This window comes from Epinephelus moara, chromosome 18 (assembly GCF_006386435.1).
Source record: "Epinephelus moara isolate mb chromosome 18, YSFRI_EMoa_1.0, whole genome shotgun sequence".
Taxonomy (NCBI): Eukaryota; Metazoa; Chordata; class Actinopteri; order Perciformes; family Serranidae; genus Epinephelus; species Epinephelus moara.
Window position 1 is genome coordinate 39,164,358 of NC_065523.1, and position 20,572 is coordinate 39,184,929.

At 44.2% G+C, this 20,572-nt stretch overlaps 2 protein-coding genes across 2 annotated transcripts; both read right to left on the reverse strand.

Annotated features, from left to right (window-relative positions):
* Nucleotides 1–1,817: 1,817 nt before the first annotated feature.
* On the reverse strand, nt 1,818–6,196 carry LOC126404975 (complement C1q-like protein 4). Its single transcript, XM_050068446.1, has 5 exons — nt 6,067–6,196; nt 5,879–5,947; nt 5,106–5,136; nt 4,661–4,905; nt 1,818–3,021 (listed from the first exon to the last, which is right to left on the reverse strand). The coding sequence occupies exons 1-5, from the start codon at nt 6,079–6,081 to the stop codon at nt 2,716–2,718; spliced, it is 666 nt and encodes a 221-aa protein (XP_049924403.1). The 5' UTR covers nt 6,082–6,196; the 3' UTR covers nt 1,818–2,715.
* Nucleotides 6,197–9,367: 3,171 nt separating this feature from the next.
* On the reverse strand, nt 9,368–18,731 carry si:ch211-237i5.4 (phospholipase A2 inhibitor). The gene is made up of 6 exons (XM_050068440.1): nt 18,637–18,731; nt 15,295–15,711; nt 13,711–13,856; nt 13,164–13,332; nt 12,722–12,884; nt 9,368–10,871 (listed from the first exon to the last, which is right to left on the reverse strand). The coding sequence occupies exons 2-6, from the start codon at nt 15,598–15,600 to the stop codon at nt 10,579–10,581; spliced, it is 1,077 nt and encodes a 358-aa protein (XP_049924397.1). The 5' UTR covers nt 15,601–15,711; nt 18,637–18,731; the 3' UTR covers nt 9,368–10,578.
* Nucleotides 18,732–20,572: the final 1,841 nt, after the last annotated feature.

Consider the following 20,572-nt stretch of genomic DNA (forward strand, 5'->3'; position numbering starts at 1 on the left):
TCTTTGAGAGATATTATTTTGTAATATAACTGAATTTTCCATCCATACATATAAATTTTAAATATATTAAAATTATAAGGCATCTTTGAGTAAACTGCGAGTATCATTTAAGTAGGCTATGTCGTGGCCGGCCGAGTGTCCTCTTTTTTGGAAATCAAAATATGGTCACCCTACTGTACACTCTAAACCTGTAAAATTTGAACAGGCATATAACTAAAACAAATTGTTTATTACAGATTTATGACGAGAAAAATCAACACACAGCGCTGAGCTGCATCTCAAATTAATCCTCAGGTTCCCAGTTTTCAGATGATGTAAACCACGTCTATGTGGCATCTACTGTCGACCTGCTGTCTCCCCATAAAGATCCCTTGTTTCCTGATTAACTTTCTGATTTCAGTCACTTTCAGAACAGAAGTAAACGTTGACATGTGAGTCGACCACGGCTCGTAACAACAGGAAGTCAGAGTTCAACAGGAGAAGGCTGAGACTGTTAGCGAGGAACAAACGGGGCCATGAGAGCTCCAGCAGAGGAGAGGATGTGGTCACAGAGCGATGTCTTTGTGCAGAGACACGAAGAAGCTGCCGTCCTCCTCTTCACCACAACCTCTGCATACGACACCTGCATCTGTGCAACGAGCCGCACGCTGCACGCCTCTGCAGCAGACAGCTGTGTGTGTGTCAACTGAAGGTCCAGGATGACCTGCAGCTGTCTGAACATCACAGCGTTTGCTCTGTCACAGTCACACACGCCTGTCTGTCTGCGAGTTAGGCTGTTGAACTGCTTTTCAGCATTTCTGTGTCCTACTATATAAAAACTATGTTACTACTAACATTAGAGCTCATAGCATCAGTGCTGTTTCTTTCACCCCAGCGCTGAGGTCACTACGTCCCATGTTCCACCTCAGGATGTATGGACATTATCAGTCAGGTGTCTCCACCTGCTGGACGGTGAGGGCTGTTACAACACTGACTTCAGCTCTTCACTGAACATCAACACTGATGTCAGACAGTGTTCATGCACATTAACTTAACACTGACCCGAACGCCACAACAAACATGTCGGTAAAATACAAGAAATTCAATACTTTTTGCGTTCCCTCACAATAACTTTCGTGCCCCCTCGCAATAATGTTTTGGATTCCGATGAGCCACCATTGTCACTTCCTCTTAGATGCCCACATTGATCAGTGACCACCGTAAACTTGTATAAAGCTGGCGAGATCTCCTTTTAAACTGTAGAGATGTTATTATTGTCTTTCATGCCGTTGTAAGTAGCTTACTTAATTAGGTTCGGGAACCTAATTAAGTAAGCTCCCGGCAACAGGGAACGCCAAATTTATTGCAAGGTAACGCAGAAAGTATTGTGAGGTAACGCAAAAGTCAGTCCAAAAAAAATCTCCTGACTTGACCTTTAAGGGGCTCCGTAGATTTCAACAGATGCACACATGCAACATCAACACAGTAACTGAGATAAGAAACAGAAACATCAGAGTGATTTTAAAGCCAAATATTACGACTGCGTAAATCAATATTTTTATGACATCACTGAATCAGAGCCACTTTTTTTTTTTCTTTTTATTACTCAGGAGTTTATGAAAACCAAAACAGATATTTAAAAACAATAATGAACAATAATGAACCTTTAATCCTCCTGAGACCCTCAGCTTTAGTTTGGTACACATGTCTAATGTCTCCCAGCTGTTTGGGATCAGTCGGACCTGATGAGTATAAAAACTAAACACTGTTTTTGAACAGGAAGTAAGATGTCCTCAAATGAGGACATTGGGTTAATCTTAATAATTACAAGTGTGTCATAAAGTATAAATCCGTTTATTTCAATGTCTGTTGTGCAAAAACTAAATTTCAAATAATACAACATCTCTAAAAGTCTGTGATTTGTTCATTTAGAAACTCTGCATGAATTTTCCATGTTCCATAATGTTTTGTCTGCAGGAACAGTCTGACGTCCCAATGTCCTCAAACCGGACAATAATAAAGTGATATATATATATATATCAATGAACACTGAAGAAAGTTTCAACTGGTTGTAATCTGTAATCCTCACCGCTAGACGCCACTAACATCCCGTGAAATCTGACACACTGAACCTTTAAATGTCGAACAAAAAGAAAAGAAAACGCTTTAAGTTCAACACATTCTCACTCTGACCTCGTCACATATAAACGTTTGGTCATGGACTTTCTACATCGAGATATGATGTGCAAGGTACCCTGAGTGCGTGTACAGTCGCTGTACAGGCAGAGTTTTTGTTTCTGTCACAGATCCAAAAATCTGTGCAGTAAATAATGAGAAAACTGCTGTTATCGTACTTTATCTTAAGGACCGGCTCCCTGGTATTCAGGGCAAACAAGATCTGTCAGACACTTGCTGCTGCTTGTTAATGTCACTTCTTTGAGCGCACGGTAAAACGACTCAGATGAGTGAATCAACATTTTTATCAACTCCCCAGCCGGCAACGCACGTCAGTATGACGTCAGAGAGACGTTGGACTCTTGCGTTGGACAGATGTTGAATTTTGGTCGGATTGACCACGCGTCGGTATTGAGCGACTTCGGAGTGAGACCGAGTTGAAAAGTTTGACACTTTAAAAAAGGAAGAAAACATTAAGTAGATCTGGAACCTTTGAATAATCAAACAGAATAAAGTCATAGCTTATAAAATACACAGCAGGTGTCTGTGTGTTGGCTCTCATTAATCCCAGAGGAGGCAGCAGAGCAACAGAGCGATGGCCACACTGTCCAGAGACACTCTGCAGCCTGCAGAGTGGGGCACAATGTCTCTGCTGTGTCCCAGGCTGGGCAGTGGACAGGAGCTGTACTTCCCTCCCAGCGTGGACACACCTTCAGTCGCCAGCAGGACGCCGGAGAAGGTGATAGTGTTGGAGATGGTGCTGGCCCAGGCGCAGCTTCCCACTTCCTGCTTCACCCACACCTGGTCGCCTTTCTTCAGCTCCTTCATGTAGTAGCAGGTGTTGAGCGTTGTGTCAAGACCAGACACCTGGAGGACAGGAGGAGACGACTGTTACTCAGCTTTATATCAAAATCAGCCAAACCTTTCCAGTAGATCCTCAAAGTTTTTACCAGAGACGACAAATTAGTTTGTCTAATTTTGGTTTGGTTTTTTTGTGGGGCCGTAACAATACGCATCTTCGTATTGAACCGTTTCAACCAAACCGAATGGTCTCCGAAATGGGACAATCTAGTCTGCGAAAGATTTCCCAGTTTTATCAGTTCTCGCCTCAACCCGTTAGCATTCCTGTTACCTAGCAACCAGCTGTGTTTAAAGAAAGAGGGAGTAAGCTAGTAAGTTAGTTAGCCGTAAAATATGGACCCAGAGATTGTTATTTTATTTAATCCTTGAGGAGATGATTCACCGCCAGAGATACCGCCGTTTTCTTATTGAATTAAGATTGTTTAAGCTGTGTGCTTTTAGCTAAGAGTAATATTAACAAGAGTTAACCGTTAGCTACTCAACCACTGTTAGTGAACGTAACATATGATCGTCACCAGCGCTCAATGCATCTTGGGATAGGCTGGGCCTCGAAGGATTTTGGTGCATTCTTTTGTACTCGGAGGTCGGAAGTCGGAAGTGGGAATGACGTCACCTCCGAGTTGACAACAGTTTTTGCATTCTAGTTGACGACGGTGGACAAGTCGGAAAAAAACATGGACGCCCGCAAGAAAGCCTTTGTTGCCCTTACACTTTCCGAGTATAGACAGCTTCAAAACCATCATGCACTCCAACGGATGAACGCTGCAGATGAGGCTGACCTAATGTGAAACAAATAAGATAAAATTGCTATAAACAGTACTTTAGCAGAGTGTTTACTCACTATGTATGTGACCGGCAGCCATCTTGAATTGGTAAGTCGGGGTTGATGCGGTTGCTCCGAGTTTCTGAGTTGGAAATCCGATCTCAGGGTGCGTTCGAGTTTAAACTTCCCACTGGGAACTGGGAATTTCGAGCCTCTGAGTACAACACGAATGCACCATGAGTCCGTTGCACCCTCCAAATTCTGGGAAAGAGGCTGCATTTGAAGGAGCCTTTGAATTGGGACGGCCTTGGTCGCGCCGATGTGACGCAATCTGTCTTCAAATGCTGCCTTCGAAGGCTGCAGCCGCTGAATTGAGACACAGCTTCACTGGGAAGCAGCTGTGCTAAGCTAGTTCATTACAAGATGGTCAGTAACGCCATTATCAGACTGGAAATAGAAGATCCTCCAATAACCTACAGGTCTGCTGTTTGGAGCCACTCTGGTTTCGATATGAATGAGGACGATGGTGAGACTGAAAACACACCGAGCCAAAGAAAGAGCCGCCGCACAGCTACAGACTCTCATCAGCAGCACAGTAAAGCCGAATTCAGACCAAAGATTCAAGTCGAGATGAGTTCAAACAAACAACTGCTGTAAACGCTCCGTTCTGTAACATTGTAAAAAGCTGCCGGTTCACACCAGGGCCTTGTATTCCAATGAACTGTGCAACCAACAGCTTAAGTTTTGACCGCTTGCTCTGACCTGAAGCAAAGTTAAAAAAAACACCTGCTCCCGTGAGATTTGTGTGGGTCCCGCGTCATGCTGCAGCCCTCTGATGTTATCTGTATCTGTATTTTTAGAGTCTAGTTCAGTTTTGTGTACCTGAGCGATGCAGGACATGCTGTGGACCCCGTTGACCATGAAGCGCCAGGAATTGTCGTGGTCTCCGCGGCACAGCTGGGCAGCAAACACAAACTGGTAGATGCCAGGGACTGGTGCGGTGAACACTCCCGTGTCGTTGTTGTAGCCCGAGCCCTGGTTCACCACCACCTGGTTGAAGATGACTGGGTTGTACAGGATGTCTCTCAGAGAGCCCTGGAAGGCTGCGTAAAAGAGAACAGCGCCTCCTGGGACACAGAGTCACATCTCAGTCAGGTGTGTTTCCATGTCATGTTGCACAACACATGAAATGCTGGTTTTAAAGAGAGAGTTTTTGAAGTGGGGTTGTGTGACTGACATCGACTGTAGGTCACACACTGACTGTGGATAGGTACCTCACACAACCCCACTTCATCTCTCTGTCTCAGACACATGGATACAAACACACCTTGTTGTCTGGCTGCTCTCTGACGAGGGATCTGTGGAGAGAGGCAGAGACCAGAGGTTATGTTCAGTCAGTGTAACGTCCAGAATACATGAGGCACGGATGCACAGCGACATGTAGTCAGTCTGTGTAGAGAGAAGGTCAGGAGGTGGACAAGTCAAACAAACACAGGACTTTCACCCCGCAGACTGCTGTTTGTGTCCTGTGTAAAACTAAAAGTCAGTGTGGACTTCTTTTAACTTTACCTGTTTGGGACATAATTACATAACTTTATGAGAAACTCATGTCTGTCTGTAACAAGCATAATGATTTTCACCAAAAATGTGATCTTTTTCTGAACCTAACAAAGCGGCGAAAATCCGAGTAGGGTGGGCGAGAGAGGTGCTGGATGTATCCAACAACCACTGACTTTCATCAGGAGGTCAGTGTTCACTTCCTGTAAGATTGTAAAGCCAAACCCTGTTCGTTTGTCCTAAACCCAACCACGTGTGTGTGTTGGCTAAACGTAACAACGTGTTTGTTGTCAGTTGACACAGTTGTGTCCTGGGACATCAACAACCAACACACCCAGGGTACCTTGCACTTCATATCTCAACATGGAAAGTCCATGACCAAACATGTGACGAGGTCGCAGTGAGAATGCGCTGAACAACGTAATTTTGGCGCCTAAACTCAACAGTGCCGCTGCCACGTAATGTGGTTTTAGGAATTTCTGGTCATTTCACCTAATTCTGTGAGATTACATTGGGTCAAGGGTCAAAGGTGAGTTCACTTACTGAGTGCACCGGGCCGGCTACGACCAAACCGGTCACACATAACGCCGTCAGAATAACAACAGGACGAATCTGTGAGACAAAGAAACCAAAAACTGTAACCGGAAAACATCTGACACATTAAGGAGCAGACAGACAGTTAGACGGACGGACAGACAGACAGACAGACAGACAGACAGTCAGACAGGTACCTCGGTGGAGCTCATCTTCCTGCTGAGGGTTATTCAGCTCTGACACACTCTGCCAGGATCCTGTTGAAGTGTCTCTGTGCTCAGCAGACAAAGTCCACCTGCTGCTCTGTTACAAAATCTGTTTGACTAACTCATGCCTACCACACACACACACACACACACACACACACACACTGTTAATGTTGACAGCTATTTTAGATGTAGTCTGAGTCTTCAGTTGAAAATGTTTATTAGTTTAATCATCCGGTGGCGCGGCTCTGCAGCGACCCGGGCTCGTGCTACTTTTTCTTGCACTTTAGACGTCTCTGTATGTTTCTGTGTTTTGATTGTTAAATGTAGTCCATGTCTGTTTCATGTGATACAACTGTCACTGTGATGATGTTTTTATCTTGTCCTGTGAAGCAATGAAATGTAGCACTGTGCCCGAGATGAATTTCCCTTAGGGGACAATAAAGTTTACCTTACCTTATCTAAAGTCACACTTTAGTCAATGAAAATTTAAAATGTCTTTGACTTTCGACTTTTTGTCCTGATGTATTCTGTCTCTTTTTTTATCTTTAAACTCATCCTCCTGGATGAGTTTAAAGATAAAAAAAAAAACATGTTAATTATGCTATAATTAACACTTATATAGTCTTATTAATGGTAATGAACATCTTATTCTGTCTTATAAGTGCTCATTAACTGTTAATGAGTGCTTATTAAGCATTAATTAACGCTTATTACAGTACCTTAATATAAAGTGTTACCCAATAATATATCAAAGAAAAACTTGACATGAGGTGATTTTTCAAAGACAATGTGTTTGAAGGACTGAGGTGCAACAAGAGCTGTTTTCGCTTCCTGAAAACGACACGTTTATGTTGCAGTGATGATAGAGCCCTCTAATGGCTGCAGTTATGATGACGGGGGCAAAGGATGAAGTCAGGTGACGTTATTATAAAGTCTGCACAGGGAGGAAGGCGTGGACGATGGATGGGTCAACAAAACATAGGACTTCAGCTGAAGATCACCGTTTGTTTCCAACCAAAATCAACGTTTTTCTTGGAGATCCTGTAGCAGTTGTCACTGTCACTGTTGGGGTCTGTGCGTGAACGTACTGGGTGTGATGCCAGAGTTTAAAAACAGTGATGACAGTAACACAAACAGGAGCTGCTGCTGTTCCTCCAAACAGTCCGGAGCAGTGTTGTCCTCAGAGCGGGAGCACTGACACTGCTCAGGTCAGAGGCTGCAGGAAACTGGAGTTTGTCCTCAGATCTGCTGAAACAAAAACAGTCCGTCACAGACCTGTGACCCAGTGAGATGAGCCTGGCACTGATCCATCCCGGGTTTTACAAGTTCACATTGCACCCTTTCCAGTCAGGTCAAACGCTCCTTTACTGGAAGTGAATATTTGGTTTGGAGACAGGTGATTCTCAGGTAAACATTTAGGATCCACTTCAGTTGATAAACATACATTTTATCAACATTTTCTTGGACATTTTATTAATGTTTTTCATGCATTTTATTGACTTTTTTTGCAACATGAAAACATTTTTTCTGACATTTTAATATATTTTTTTTTATATGTCAGCAACATTTTTTGGACTTTTTTGAGAAATATTTTTCAGACATTTCATTTTTATGGATATTTTGATAATATTATTCGGACATTTTATTTTAACAAAAAGTTGACTTTTTTTGGACATTTTATGCAATTAAAGAGACTCAAGTTGCAGCCTTGGAAACTGTAGCAGAATGGTTTTACATTGTGAGATTGAACGTGCCCTAGGTGTTGGCAGGTTGGACTGTACCAAGTGGAACCATGTGATGGGGGAGGAATCAGTTGGTTTTCTTTTTACATTTTGTTTCTTCCCAAACTCAGTAACTGAACTTCAACCTGAATACTGTGCTGTAACGTTTCTGTACATCTTAATACCTCGATGGAGGAACTGATGTGACATACATTCTTAACAGCTTCAACTGTCAGTTTGATTTCACCCCTGCTATTAGCAGTGTGGTTCGACCAGGAAGTATTTAAAGCTGCTGGTGGATTCATCCTTGTGTTTGAAACATCCTTCAGGATCATGTGAGCGCTGTCACGCAGAGGAATCAGAGGAACATGTAGTTTTGCCCAAAGTGTTCCCAAGAACGTGAACATTAAAGATGGAGACAAGGAAGCTGAGAGTGGACGAACTCAGTGTGGTGTTGGAAGACTGTTCCAAAAATATCTGGTCTACACTCCCAACATACTAAGTGCTGGTGATGCACCTTAACGCTGGCTGCCTCCCGCCATAAAACCAAGAAGAAGAAGAAGAAGAAGTGTTTTGTCTGTGAGCTGGAGACCTCTCTTCATGTCAGTGAGTGACCTTTGTTCTTGTGTTTATGACTTTCTGTAAATTGATGTTAAGGAAACAGTTAAACGCTCTGAACCCAGTTCTTATATCTTATATCACTTCTAAAACAAGTAATATGAGATAAGATGATTTATTATTCGTCCCACAGCGCGGACACTTGCAGGGTGTTGCTGTTCCCTACAAGCCAGAGATATTAAGCCATCACGTCCTCACTGTGACCTCGTCACATGTCCACGTTTGGTCATGGACTTTCCACGTCCACATATGACGTCCAAGGTACCCTGGGTGTGTTGGTTGCTGACGTTCTGGGACGCCGTGTCAACTTCAGCCTGTTACATGCATTGTCTGTTTTCAAAATACACTTCTGTTTTCACAGGAAACGTACAGTTTGCATACAGTCTCTTTCAAAATAAAAGCACTACGTCAGTAGTGTTGTGGAACACCAACATTTAACTTTGAAATAAATAATTCAAGTGAGTCAGTTTTTCTGTGACCCATCCACCAACCTAACCTGCTTCCATTCAAGCGCTCAGGACTGCTTCTTTGTTTACTGCTGTCAGTGCGTTGGTCACGTGATCGCAGGGATACGTACGAATTAGGGTGCATTGCTTTTCATAAGAAAACATACGAAGAATCTGTGACAGCAGCCTGAACATTTTGCTGGGAGTTTGAAACCTTCAAAAAGTTTTTAATTTAATTTTTTAAAGTTGATATGGCACTGTTTGGTTTCTGCTGCTCATCTTTCAGTTTTTTTGACTCCTTACAAGCGCTCAGGACTACTTCCTGTTTACTCCCGTCAGCACATTGGTCACGTGATGTCAGCCTTTCAAAATACATGGAACATGTATTAATATGAGTGCGCTGCTTTTTGTAGGAAAACATATGAAAATTTGGGAGAACAGCCTGCAGTTCAAGGATAGAGACAATCAGTCTGTCTGGTCTCTGTCTCTTTAATACCCCAAACACACACACACACACACACACACACACACACACACACGTTTAATAAAGTCCAGCAGTAATCATCTTGACATCTGGCCTCTGACCTCAATAGGACTGTTTCTCTCTGTCCCTCCATTAGTCCAGCAGTAATCCTCTGGTGTCCACACACATATGGTCCTCATAAAGGACTCTGTCTGATGCCGACTGTCAGACTGTGGGGTGAATGCTTCAAATGTATTTGGATGTTTTTAAATATGTCATCACTGTCAAGTATTTTTCTTATTGGCTGAATAATAATCAGAAACAAAGACTCAAACACATCACATTTGTTTAGTACCATTAAATGTGGTAATTCATTTTTTTGTCTGTTTAATATACGCACCAAAAACCAAAGGAGATTCCTTCCAAGTCAGTCCAGTCACAGTGAAGTGGAGCTACAGTCCCAGCTGGACGAGGACATCTAACTGGCCTACTGTCCTTGTCCCAGTATACAAGCACGGGAGGGGAATCCATTTATTGAGCCAAGTATGTGCGACTCCTCTACGATAGGTGGAGATATGCCCCCTTTCAGCTTGTTAGTATTGGACCTTTTTCCTGTTGACCTATTACGTCACAGACCAAACAATGGACAAACAAGTTAGCTACGGTTAGCTAGCAGCTAACTGCTACCATGGTGGACAACTTTACAGCTCTGTACATTTGGTCCGTCCAAAAAGTCACGGCTCTGGATGTAGATTTCTCCATGTTGTTACCGGCTTCTTCTTCTCTTACACATTTAATGCTATTGGACTTCAGGGTCAAAGCCCGGGGCGGAAACTGTGGAGCATGCTCAGAGCGCCTCGGCCAGTTTGGGTCTGATTGACTGTATACATGCAGGAGTCACATGATCTGGGTGTGTTAGTCCCACTGTGACACATTCACTGCAGGAACATTTCACTCACACTGACATGTTTACAGGGGTTTAATAAGTCTGACACAATAAATCCATTTCCTCTGTCGTCATGGAAACACACTGAATGAAAACCTACTTGGTAACAAATCTAATTCTGATTCTGATGTTCCCAGTAACCATTACAGATGATGTATTTAGTTGACTGAATGATATTGAAATTATTAAAACAGAAAGAGGAACCTCTTCACATTTACAGGGCCCAGATTTGTATGCTCTTTTTGACATATATGTCAGCTCTCATCTTCTCGCTGTTTGTGAGGACGACTCTCAGGACGGACGGCTCTAACTTTGATTCTGTGACTCAGTGTCCCAGTTCTTCCCACTGTTCCTCTTCCTGTTCCTCTCTGCCATCACCAAAGCCGCCACCACGGTAACCAGCACAGTGACAGTGATGACGAGTACGGTGGCGGTCTCTGCGATGCAGAGCTGGCTGTCCACCCAGGCCAGCGAAGCCCCCGCCAGCTGCGGTGGATCCTGGCACGTCACGTTGCGGTAGTCGTCGATGTGAAGGTGGCGAACGTGCAGGATCTTACTGAAGACGCGATGCAGGTCGCAGTCACAGCTCCACGGGTTGCCTGGAGGAGCAACGAGAAGGTCAATGTAAAGATCAGTGAAAACGATAATGCAAAAGTGTGAGACGATTTTGACCTGAAAAACAAAAGAGTAAATAGTTCAGCTTTTGTCATGTGTCATGTGACGAGGACCAACCAATCACAGCCCACAGATATCTTTCCTTCCTCAGTAAATATCAGTGTGTGATAAATATGGAGGAGGTGCTGATCATCTTGGTGCAGAGCTGTCAGAGCGTCACATCTGTCCCACAGACACACAGGAAGTAGATCAGCTCTGACCTCAGGGTGTCTATTCAGTGGGCTGTGATACGGTGCTGGTTATGGTCACTCTGCAACCTCAGACGCAACCAGCCTCTGCACCCTTGACAGTTGGCACAGGAAAGGCACAGAAGTAGCACCCAGCACCCGACCTGGCAGTTACGGACGCGGCATGTTTACAACCCCTTAGTCTGCACCGAGTTTTGATGAGGAACTGAAGTAACAGATATAAAGGCCCTGACACACCAAGCCGATGGTCGGCCGTCGACCAAAGTCGGGCCGTCGGTGAGCGTCTGTCGCCCTAGTTTTTGCGGTGTGTCCCGCACCGTCGACACTTCAGCGTCGGCGGCTTTTTGGCCGATTGAGCATGTTGAATCGGTGGCGGAGCTTGTCATCGAGAGAGATCACTCTGATTGGCTGTTCAGGTTTTATTTCCTCGCCCCTGTAGTGAGTCAATCTGCCTGTAGTGAAACCGGGGCTAACCGGTGCTTCCTCCTCAGGCTCCACTTCACTCAGCTGCCCCACAGACCCGCTGCTTCTTCACACTTTAACCTGAATAACAAACCGGCCAGTTAGCCTCCGCTAGTCTCTGAGCTAGCCCCGGCTCTCCGTTTGGATCCAACCGGAGCACCGAGCCCTGGTTTGTTATTCAGGTTAAAGTGGGAAGAAGCAGCGGGTTTATCGGGCAGCTGAGTGAAGTGGAGCCTGAGGAGGAAACACCGGGACCGTCTGGATGTAATAGTCCGTGGAGGTGCTGCGGTGCTCGGCTGCACAGATAGGAAACCCCTCGGCTGACAGGATGTACCACTCTCTCACTCCGCTCTCTCTCACGCAGGCGCAGAACGTACGTGCTACTTGGCCGTCGGATGTAGTCCGTGTAGTGTGTTCAAATGCAACTGACACAGGGCGACGTGAGGCGACGTAGACGACGCAACAGTTGGCTTTCGTCACCGCTAGTTCTTTGATGTCGGTTTGGTGTGTCCGGGCCTTAAAAGGAAGTAACCATCATCACATTTTCACTGGCCTCTGTGCTGCTCTACACTGTTTACTAACCTGTTTTCCAGTGTGTTCGTGACTGAGAGGCAGTTGGAAAGAAATGTATCACCTGTTTTTAATGGGTTTTTCCAATGTTAAAAAAAACAACCAACCTCTATATGTGCACTAATATTGGTGGAAAACATCAGGGCAGAGCAGGGTGGGTCATGCCTTTGCTATATTTTTGGCCCTTTGGAGCAACATGTTTGTTTCATGATACCAAGCTCTCAGTGGGATATTTTTTCAGACTGTTGGGATTTAGAATTCTGAGCTGGAACAAGGACATAACACCCGGTCGTCACAGCTGACAGACAGAGGGTGGGATACGAGGCTTATGAGAGAGAGGCCATGAACTTGATGTGCATTAAGTGCATCATTATTCCTAAAGCCATCTGGCCCTGTGCGTATCGCTCTCACTGGCAGGACGGTAGATGTTCATTGTCAGATGCCATCTGGGAGCCAACACTGCACGCATCACATAACACACAACGCGTCTGCAGCCATGATACATGTTTTAATGAGAACACAGTAGCAGTAACAGTGGTTAAGACATTTGACACCTGACAGCTGGATGTGTGTCGCTGTTGTATGGAGGCTGATGAAGGTCTTAAACTTTAGGTGATGCAGGTTGTTTCCTTCCAGAGCGAGGATGGCCAGGCTGTAGAGAGGCGCCAGAGCATCATTGTCGATCTGAGAGATGTTGTTGTTACTCAGCTGGAGCACCTACACAGACAGACAGGTGATCAGACAGACAGACAGGTAACTTGGGATACACTAAACCAGTCACCAGAATAAATGTTGGCATTGATATTAAAACTTGACATTAAAACTTGGGTGTTATGAGATCATATTTCGGCTTAAAATACCCAGTTTTGGTGGCACAACCACTGAAAACACCCACACTTGATGCCTCAACATGCAAACCTGTTTGTGGTTTACAGAAATGTGCAACAGTGTGCGACTGAGCTTTATCTACACGATATTTCAGCATCACATATTCACCTCCAGTCCAGGCAGCATATCCAGGCTGCCCTGCTGCACCAGAGTCAGTCGGTTGTTGTGCAGGTAGAGCTGTCTCAGCCTGGAGAGGCCCCTGAACACACCGGGGCCAACCATCACCAGCTGGTTATAACTGAGGTCCAGTTTCTCCATGTTGTCCAGATACTCCAAGCTGACAGAAGGAGGGAGAGAACATGACAGGGTGAGACACGGACGCTGATAATAGTAGTTCCTCTCTCCAGTGAGTGTGTGTGTCCTACATTGTCTCACAAAATCACGTCTGCTGTCCTGCAGCAGGACGATAATGAGGTGGTGTCTCTATCTGATCCACTCATGGTAAACTGGTGTGGGGATGTCCACCTGATAAATGTCGGTCCACCACTCTCACTCTTTTAGCTCTGTTTTTGGTCTCCACCACCTTCCGAGACACATCTGTCTCTTTAGCTGCTAAATGCTCCACTTTCTTTCCTACCTAGTGGCTAACTTTGTCTGCCTGTCGTTTGGTGCTGGGCAGGTGGTGTCTGGAGTACGATGGTGGACAGACAGGTACCTGTATCCAGATATGTGCTGTAAGTTGTTGTGTTCCAGTCGCAGCTCTTTGAGCGCAGACAGACTGGCTGAGAAGTCGACAGGTAGAGACGTTAACTGGTTCCAGCTGAGATCCAGTTTCTCCAGGAAGGACAAAGAGAAAAATGCCTGTGGAGATTTAAAGAAAGGAAGACAGAGAGAAGAACACATGTAACTATACAGCATACATCTTCCCTCACATCCTAGTTTGGTTTCCATCCAACTGTATTGCAGAATTTAAATAAATGGGCAAAAGAAAATAAAAACGTATGTGCTGCTCCGCTCTATGGGCCCAATGATGCGCAAACAGCATCATCTGAGTAATTTAATAAGCAGCAGTTGAATGTTTCAGCTTAAAGCGCCACTGAGCAACTCCCATAGAAATGAACGCAGTCCTGCCAACTGTATCCAGTTCTCTTTATACATCTATGGGACAAAGGCAGCCCATACCAAATCTACTTCCATTTATACCTTTCAGAGTAAAAGCCCTAGACATATACACTACAACTTTCTGATGTTGTGTTCACACTGAGCGCAAATGAAACTATTTGTGAATTACATAAAAAGTCAATGTAAAGACGTGATGGACACAATGTGACGTGTGTGACGTGTATTAGCGAGTTTCTTTATATTGCGTTATAAACTTATTTGCAAGAGTTGAAAAATATGAACTTCAGTGACCAATTCGTGCTGCGATAGCCAATCAGCATTGAGATCAACCAGTGACGTATAATGCTGAGGACATATTGGTGAAAGTTCATTTATCGATTCAGCGATATACCCCGTGTATGACGCAAGTTTTTCGTGCATATGAAGTAAGTCAACATGAAATATTCTAGCGTCCACACTTGTGCAAGTAAAGCAAGGCAAAAAATCCCATTGTGTTTAATGTGAACACATAATTCACTCAGAGAATACTCAAAAACATATCTAACAGAAGTTCAGGCTGCACAATAACTGACCTCAAACTGACACGGTACTTGTTGCAAATTCACATCGCTGCAGGCGTATATATATTCACATCAAAACCTTTAATCAAACGAGTGTTACAAGTATTGCAACGAACACACACCTCACACTAAAACGACAAAGTAGTGAAGGACAAACTGCTAGGACGCACTCACGGGCTGCACAGGACTCATAGGTGCAACAATGCTTCCAGTTAAGTAGGTGGTGGCAGTGTGCAACCTCAAAAACTGCAGCTGCAAACTGCCATGAAATGGAAAGCAGAAGAAGAAACTGCACGGTTGAAACAGGAAGTACCACAACATTTTCACCATAAATTGGTGCAATAAAAATTACCACCATTTCTTGGAGGAGAGCTGCCTGCTTAAAATGTGTCCCTCCAAATGTAGAAAAGAACCCTTCAACTGCTTTCAGTGATGACACTTCAGCTGCCACTTCACATCCTATCAGTGCTTTGATTGACACATTAACTTCAACTATACCTCTCGTACAACAGCTCCAAAGCTCAAAGCTCATTCTTTCAAATGTTCCTGGTGCAATTTTCAGGAACTTTCCCCAGAAAATGTTTGCTTTGAAAGTTCCTCCGCCCCGTTGCTCCTACCTGTGGTTGTATTTCTTCTATCTGGCTGTTGGTCAGCACCAGCACCCGCAGGGACCACAGTCCAGTGAAGGCTCGGGTCCCGATCTCGCTCAGATTGTTCCCTCCCAGCTCCAGCAGCCACGTGCCGTGTGGGAGGCCCCTGGGAACGTGCTCGAACCCAAGGCTGCGGCAGTCCACCAGGTCGGCGTGCTCATAACAAATGCAGTGGTGTGGACACGACCGCGAGCCCTCGGCGGACGGAAAAAGGGACGGCGGGGAATAACAGGCAAGAAGGAGGAAGGCAAAGGCCAGGAAGAGGAGACACATATTTCCCTGGACGACAGGAAGAGGAGGAGGAGGGAGGGCAGCTCGTTCAGAGGAGGAGTTAATGTTTGGAAAGATGAATGAAGCTCTTCTTCTCCAAGAGCCGCAGTCAGCCTGGAAATAAGAAAACAGAGTTTTTAGTTCACAATCTGTGGTGGAGACATTTATAATAATCAACCGATCGTTTGTTCGTCACATAAAATCATACAACTCTAATCTAACTTTTCTAAGTCTTCTCGCGTCCATGTCTTGTCGGCTGCTGCTCTGTATTTGTTTTCAGATGGTTCTGGTTGCAGATGATTTAACTGTAGTTTTGGGAACAGTCTTGTCTTTTTTTTTTACGAATCGAATCCACCAGAGACAAACTGAGTTCACTGATGTCCTTGGTGACATTGACATTGTGTCGTGTCACTTGGGGCATGTTTCATAGTTCGTTTACATATCTTGACCTCAACAAGATGGCCTTATAGACACACCTTCCGAACACGGGTAGTAACTCTGCTCTGCAGCCGCCTCCGAATGACGTACAACAGTGATCCAGAACAGGAACGGGACAGCACCATTTGTCACATTGAAGTATACAAGGTACAACTCCAGTGAAATGTGATCCATCAGCTTCTTCTGCTTGTTCATGTAAATTAGTCCCTTTTTACGTCTACGTCTTGTTGGCTGCTGCTTTATAATTGTTGACGTTTCTGGACAGTTCCAGTTGTGGAGTCACAACAGTCACGTCTGTTTTTAAAAATTGAATCCACTGACACCAATGTTTTCTTGAACAAGCTCCACTCTGATTGGCTCCATCTGTTCATCGTGCTTCATAGTTTGTTAACATATCTTGATCTCAACAAGATGGCCTCGTGGTCACACCCTCTGAACACAGGTAGCAACTCTGGTCGATAGCCGCCTCTGCAAACGTATAGCAGCGATCCAGAGCAGGAACAGGACAGCACCTCACATTTCCAACGTCACACCGGTCCTTATTTACCGCAAAGTGCAGGATTTAGCCAAGTTTCAGTGAACCTAAGGATGTACCAGTTCCCAATGTCCCTTTTGAAACTGATGCGGCACAAAGATTGTCCAGTTTGTTTTGCAACGCCTGTACAATGGCTAGCAGGATGTTAGTTCAGCTGGAGCCCATCTTCTCCATCTTTTCCTCGATGTTTAGAGAAGACAGATCAGCCTTTACTGTTATTGTCTCCCTCTGGAGAAATTTGTCTGCCGACACACTTGTAAAATCAAACTACAATCAACATAAAGTATACATACTGTACACCCCAAGAGTACTGCATGACACCCTAGACCCAAGTGTTGCACAGATGTCCTACACAAAGGCCCTACACCAGATATTGTACACCCCTTCACCTCACACTCCCATGGTTTGGCTCAGTGACTTTCAAGCCCTGCTTCCTCACTGTCTCCTCATATATCTCTTGGAGAGAAGACGGGGGCAGCATGTCGTCTTATCTCTGAGAGATATCTGAGGAGACAGTGAGGAAGCAGGGCCTGAAATACTGTTGTTTACATTTGAAAGCCTCGGCATGGCTGGTGAGCAGAAGTCAGCAGGAGGAGAGTTTTCAGACTGGTGAGTTGATTTCAAACTATAGTTTTGCATCAGCTCTACACATAGCGTACGCCGCTGTCAGCATTTATACTTGTGTATTAGTGTCTGTGTCACTCTGCAGTTACACCTCCAAAACACTAGTCGGCGGTAGGATTTCTGTGAAGTGCTGTAAAGTTTAGTTGATTCAAAACACACATTAAACACACATTACACACACATTAAACACACGTTACACACACATTAAACACACGTTACACATGGCTTAATAGAGACACATAAAGACATATAAACTCGCAGCATTCACAGACAAACACTTGTCTTTATCTGGACACATTTTCCCCACAAGTACAACATGCTACCGTTATTAGCACAAGCCTATGGCATTTTACATTGTATAGATTAGAACTTTATTAGCACAAGCCTATGGCATTTTACATTGTATAGATTAGCCTTGCGGCTAGCGGAGATTTCCTCTGCTCATATGAAGCCAGGATAAATCACACACAAGACTTAAAATGGTATTTTTGTGGAGGCTTTATTGTCTTCACAATTTATTGTTTTTCCATGAAACAAACGCAAATAAAAGCTTTGTTTCCACTGAGGGAAATGGTTTCAGCTTACAAAAATATACAAGAGGTCTGCATCACTGTGACATGTGGTTACATTTCTGGGAAGGTGCATGGCAGGCTGTGGCGTAGGGTATGCATCTATGCAGAGCCTAAGCCATAAGCAGAAGTATAAATCCTGTTTAAGTCACAATTACCTTCAAATTGAGCAACCTGCCGACGATTCCCAACTTCATAAATATTTATTAAGCACCTCTTCTTTTATTTAAATATGATTTAATATGCTAAACCTCAACCAAACCACTACATATGCTCAACACTGACACAATCTTTGACCCCAGTTTCCCCTCTTCACTCACATGCCCTCTACAATCAAGTACAAGCATTAAAAAACATTCGCCAAATTTTCATCATTGCATAACTGACTTATTTTAAGTCTTCCTTGTAATTGTTTTCCTCCTTTTAACACAGGTTTTCATCCGTTTCATCCCTTTCCCCTCCAAATGTAATTACATAATCACAGTCATTAAGAGCAGAGCAGCAGAAAGGATTAAATCCTGTGAGCCGGTCTGACACACACGACGATGTGGTTTAAAAGCATTCAGCATTTATGTCTTATTCACTTGATAGCAGCGACAGAACGGCCTGTTTTTACTCCTAATTTGTTCACGATTAATTCTAATAAATATTTTCTTTATGATGCACAGAATTATCAAGAAAACAACATGATTTTTTTCCAGATTGGTCAAATTTCAACACTCAAAATTGAAGGAAAATTTTAAAAAAAACTGTTGAGCTGTTGCATTTTTACATTTCTAAGATAAAAACTGATTAAAATCACACAAACACGAAAAGTGAAATCAACGTCCACATGACACAAACATCGTCACATCCTTCCCCCAAACATCTCACCTCCTCTGCTGATGAAGACTCCAGACACCTCCATACTGGACCGTCAACTTGTCTGTGTCCTCTCACTTCACTGGATCACAGCTGTTGGCGAGTGCAGTTCAGGAGATGATGGACGCAGAGACACAAAGACGGAGCGATGATGCTGATGCAGTCAGCTGTGTCGGTAATCCTCTAATCCCGTCCAATCACCAAATGTTTCCTCTCATCCACTAAACTCTGGCAACTCATCTGATGTGAATTTCATCATGTCTCTGTCTCTGTCCCTCTTATTTCCTCTTAATACCAGCAGGGAGACTTGGCCTCGCTCCATCCGTCTGTTTCACTGACTTTAATATTAAGTAAAGAATCAGTATCTTGTGAGGAGTTCATCTGTGTGTGCAGGCAGACAGAGATCTATAGGAGGTCACAAAAACACAGCTGATCTGCCGACTAAAATTCAAACATGAGCATCAGTGCTGGTCTCATGCGAGGCGAATTTACAACCAGGCAGAGCGCACATTTGCCCTGATAACTCAAAAGTCCCTGAACACACCAGTTGTACTGTGTTTAAGCTGGTTTGCTTCTTGAACATCAGAGAATATGCATCACTAAAGAAAGTTTCCACTGACATCTGGCCCCAGCTGTGTCCTGACCCATAACCTGTTCTCATTCCCTTTTCATCAAATAGCTTGTTTACAGTCATGTGATCAGACCCTATTGTTAGTAAACAGTATGATGTTTTTTGGTGGGCGGGGCTTAGCTGGGTGCAGAACAGTCCTCCACAGACATTAGCTAGCGCTAGCTAACAAGTTGTGTTGTCTTGTTTTAGACGATGGAGGAAGATGATGTGAGTGGTGCGTTCAGAAACACTCATTCTGAGTGTGGGAGCGCACTCTGACACAAACTGGAGCGTTGATAAATTGGGAGCGCTGTCTGAATGTAGCGTTGGGTTATCCAGAGCAGCGCACTCTCAGAGTGGCAGAGCGCACTCTGGACACTCTGTCTGTGGAGACGGAGCAGCAGAGCGCCGAGCGGAGTGAATGTGTGATTAACTTAACCGTTGGTTCATTCATGTAGAAATATAACGCTGTGTTTCTTCCACCAACAGGGCTCTCATTTTAGTGTAGAGCGTCAGACTGAATTTACCAACGCACCATGTCAGGTCACTCACTCTCCGGGACCGCCAGTGTTACTTGAATAAGTAAACACTGACCAACGGGACCAGACTGGCCGACCCGTATGCTCTCACTCAGTGGATGGATGATGTCACAGGAAGCCAATCTTACAAAGGAGGACCACACTTGTTTGTTTTGATATGGAAGCTAACGTTAGCTAATGTGCTAAAAAGTTAGCGTTCCAGAGAAATCCAGGATTTGTTTTGCTGTGGAAGCTAACGTTAGCTAATGTGTTAAAGAGCTAACTCTACAGGGAAATCCAATATTTGTTTTTCTATGGAAGCTAATGTTAGCTAATGTGTTAAAGAGCTAATGTTACGGGGAAATCCAATATTTGCTTTGCTATGGAAGCTAACGTTAGCTAATGTGCTAAAAAGTTAGCGTTCCAGAGAAATCCAATATTCCTCTCAATCCCTCCCCAGTTTCTGATGAGGTGGACATGATAACCCTTAATACACATAACCTTATTCATCCCTACAACAGGAAATACTTTTTCCCTAACCTGATATGAAGTGTGCGCTGCACATGTGAGCATTTTTGATGATGGCCTCCGTCCAGTCCTTTGGTCTTATCACATTTAACCATAGTTGTCTTTGTTCTTGTTGACGGGCAGTGGCGGCTGGTTTTGAGCCATGACTCCTTCTATTCTGGCTCCCAATAACACAACAAGACAAACACATTTTAACACTCCTATGGCGTCCTCCTTGACTGAGCTGTAACGTTAGCTAGCGCAGTGGTGCTAGGTGAGCAGATGCACACTTCCTTCTGCACAGGGATACAGT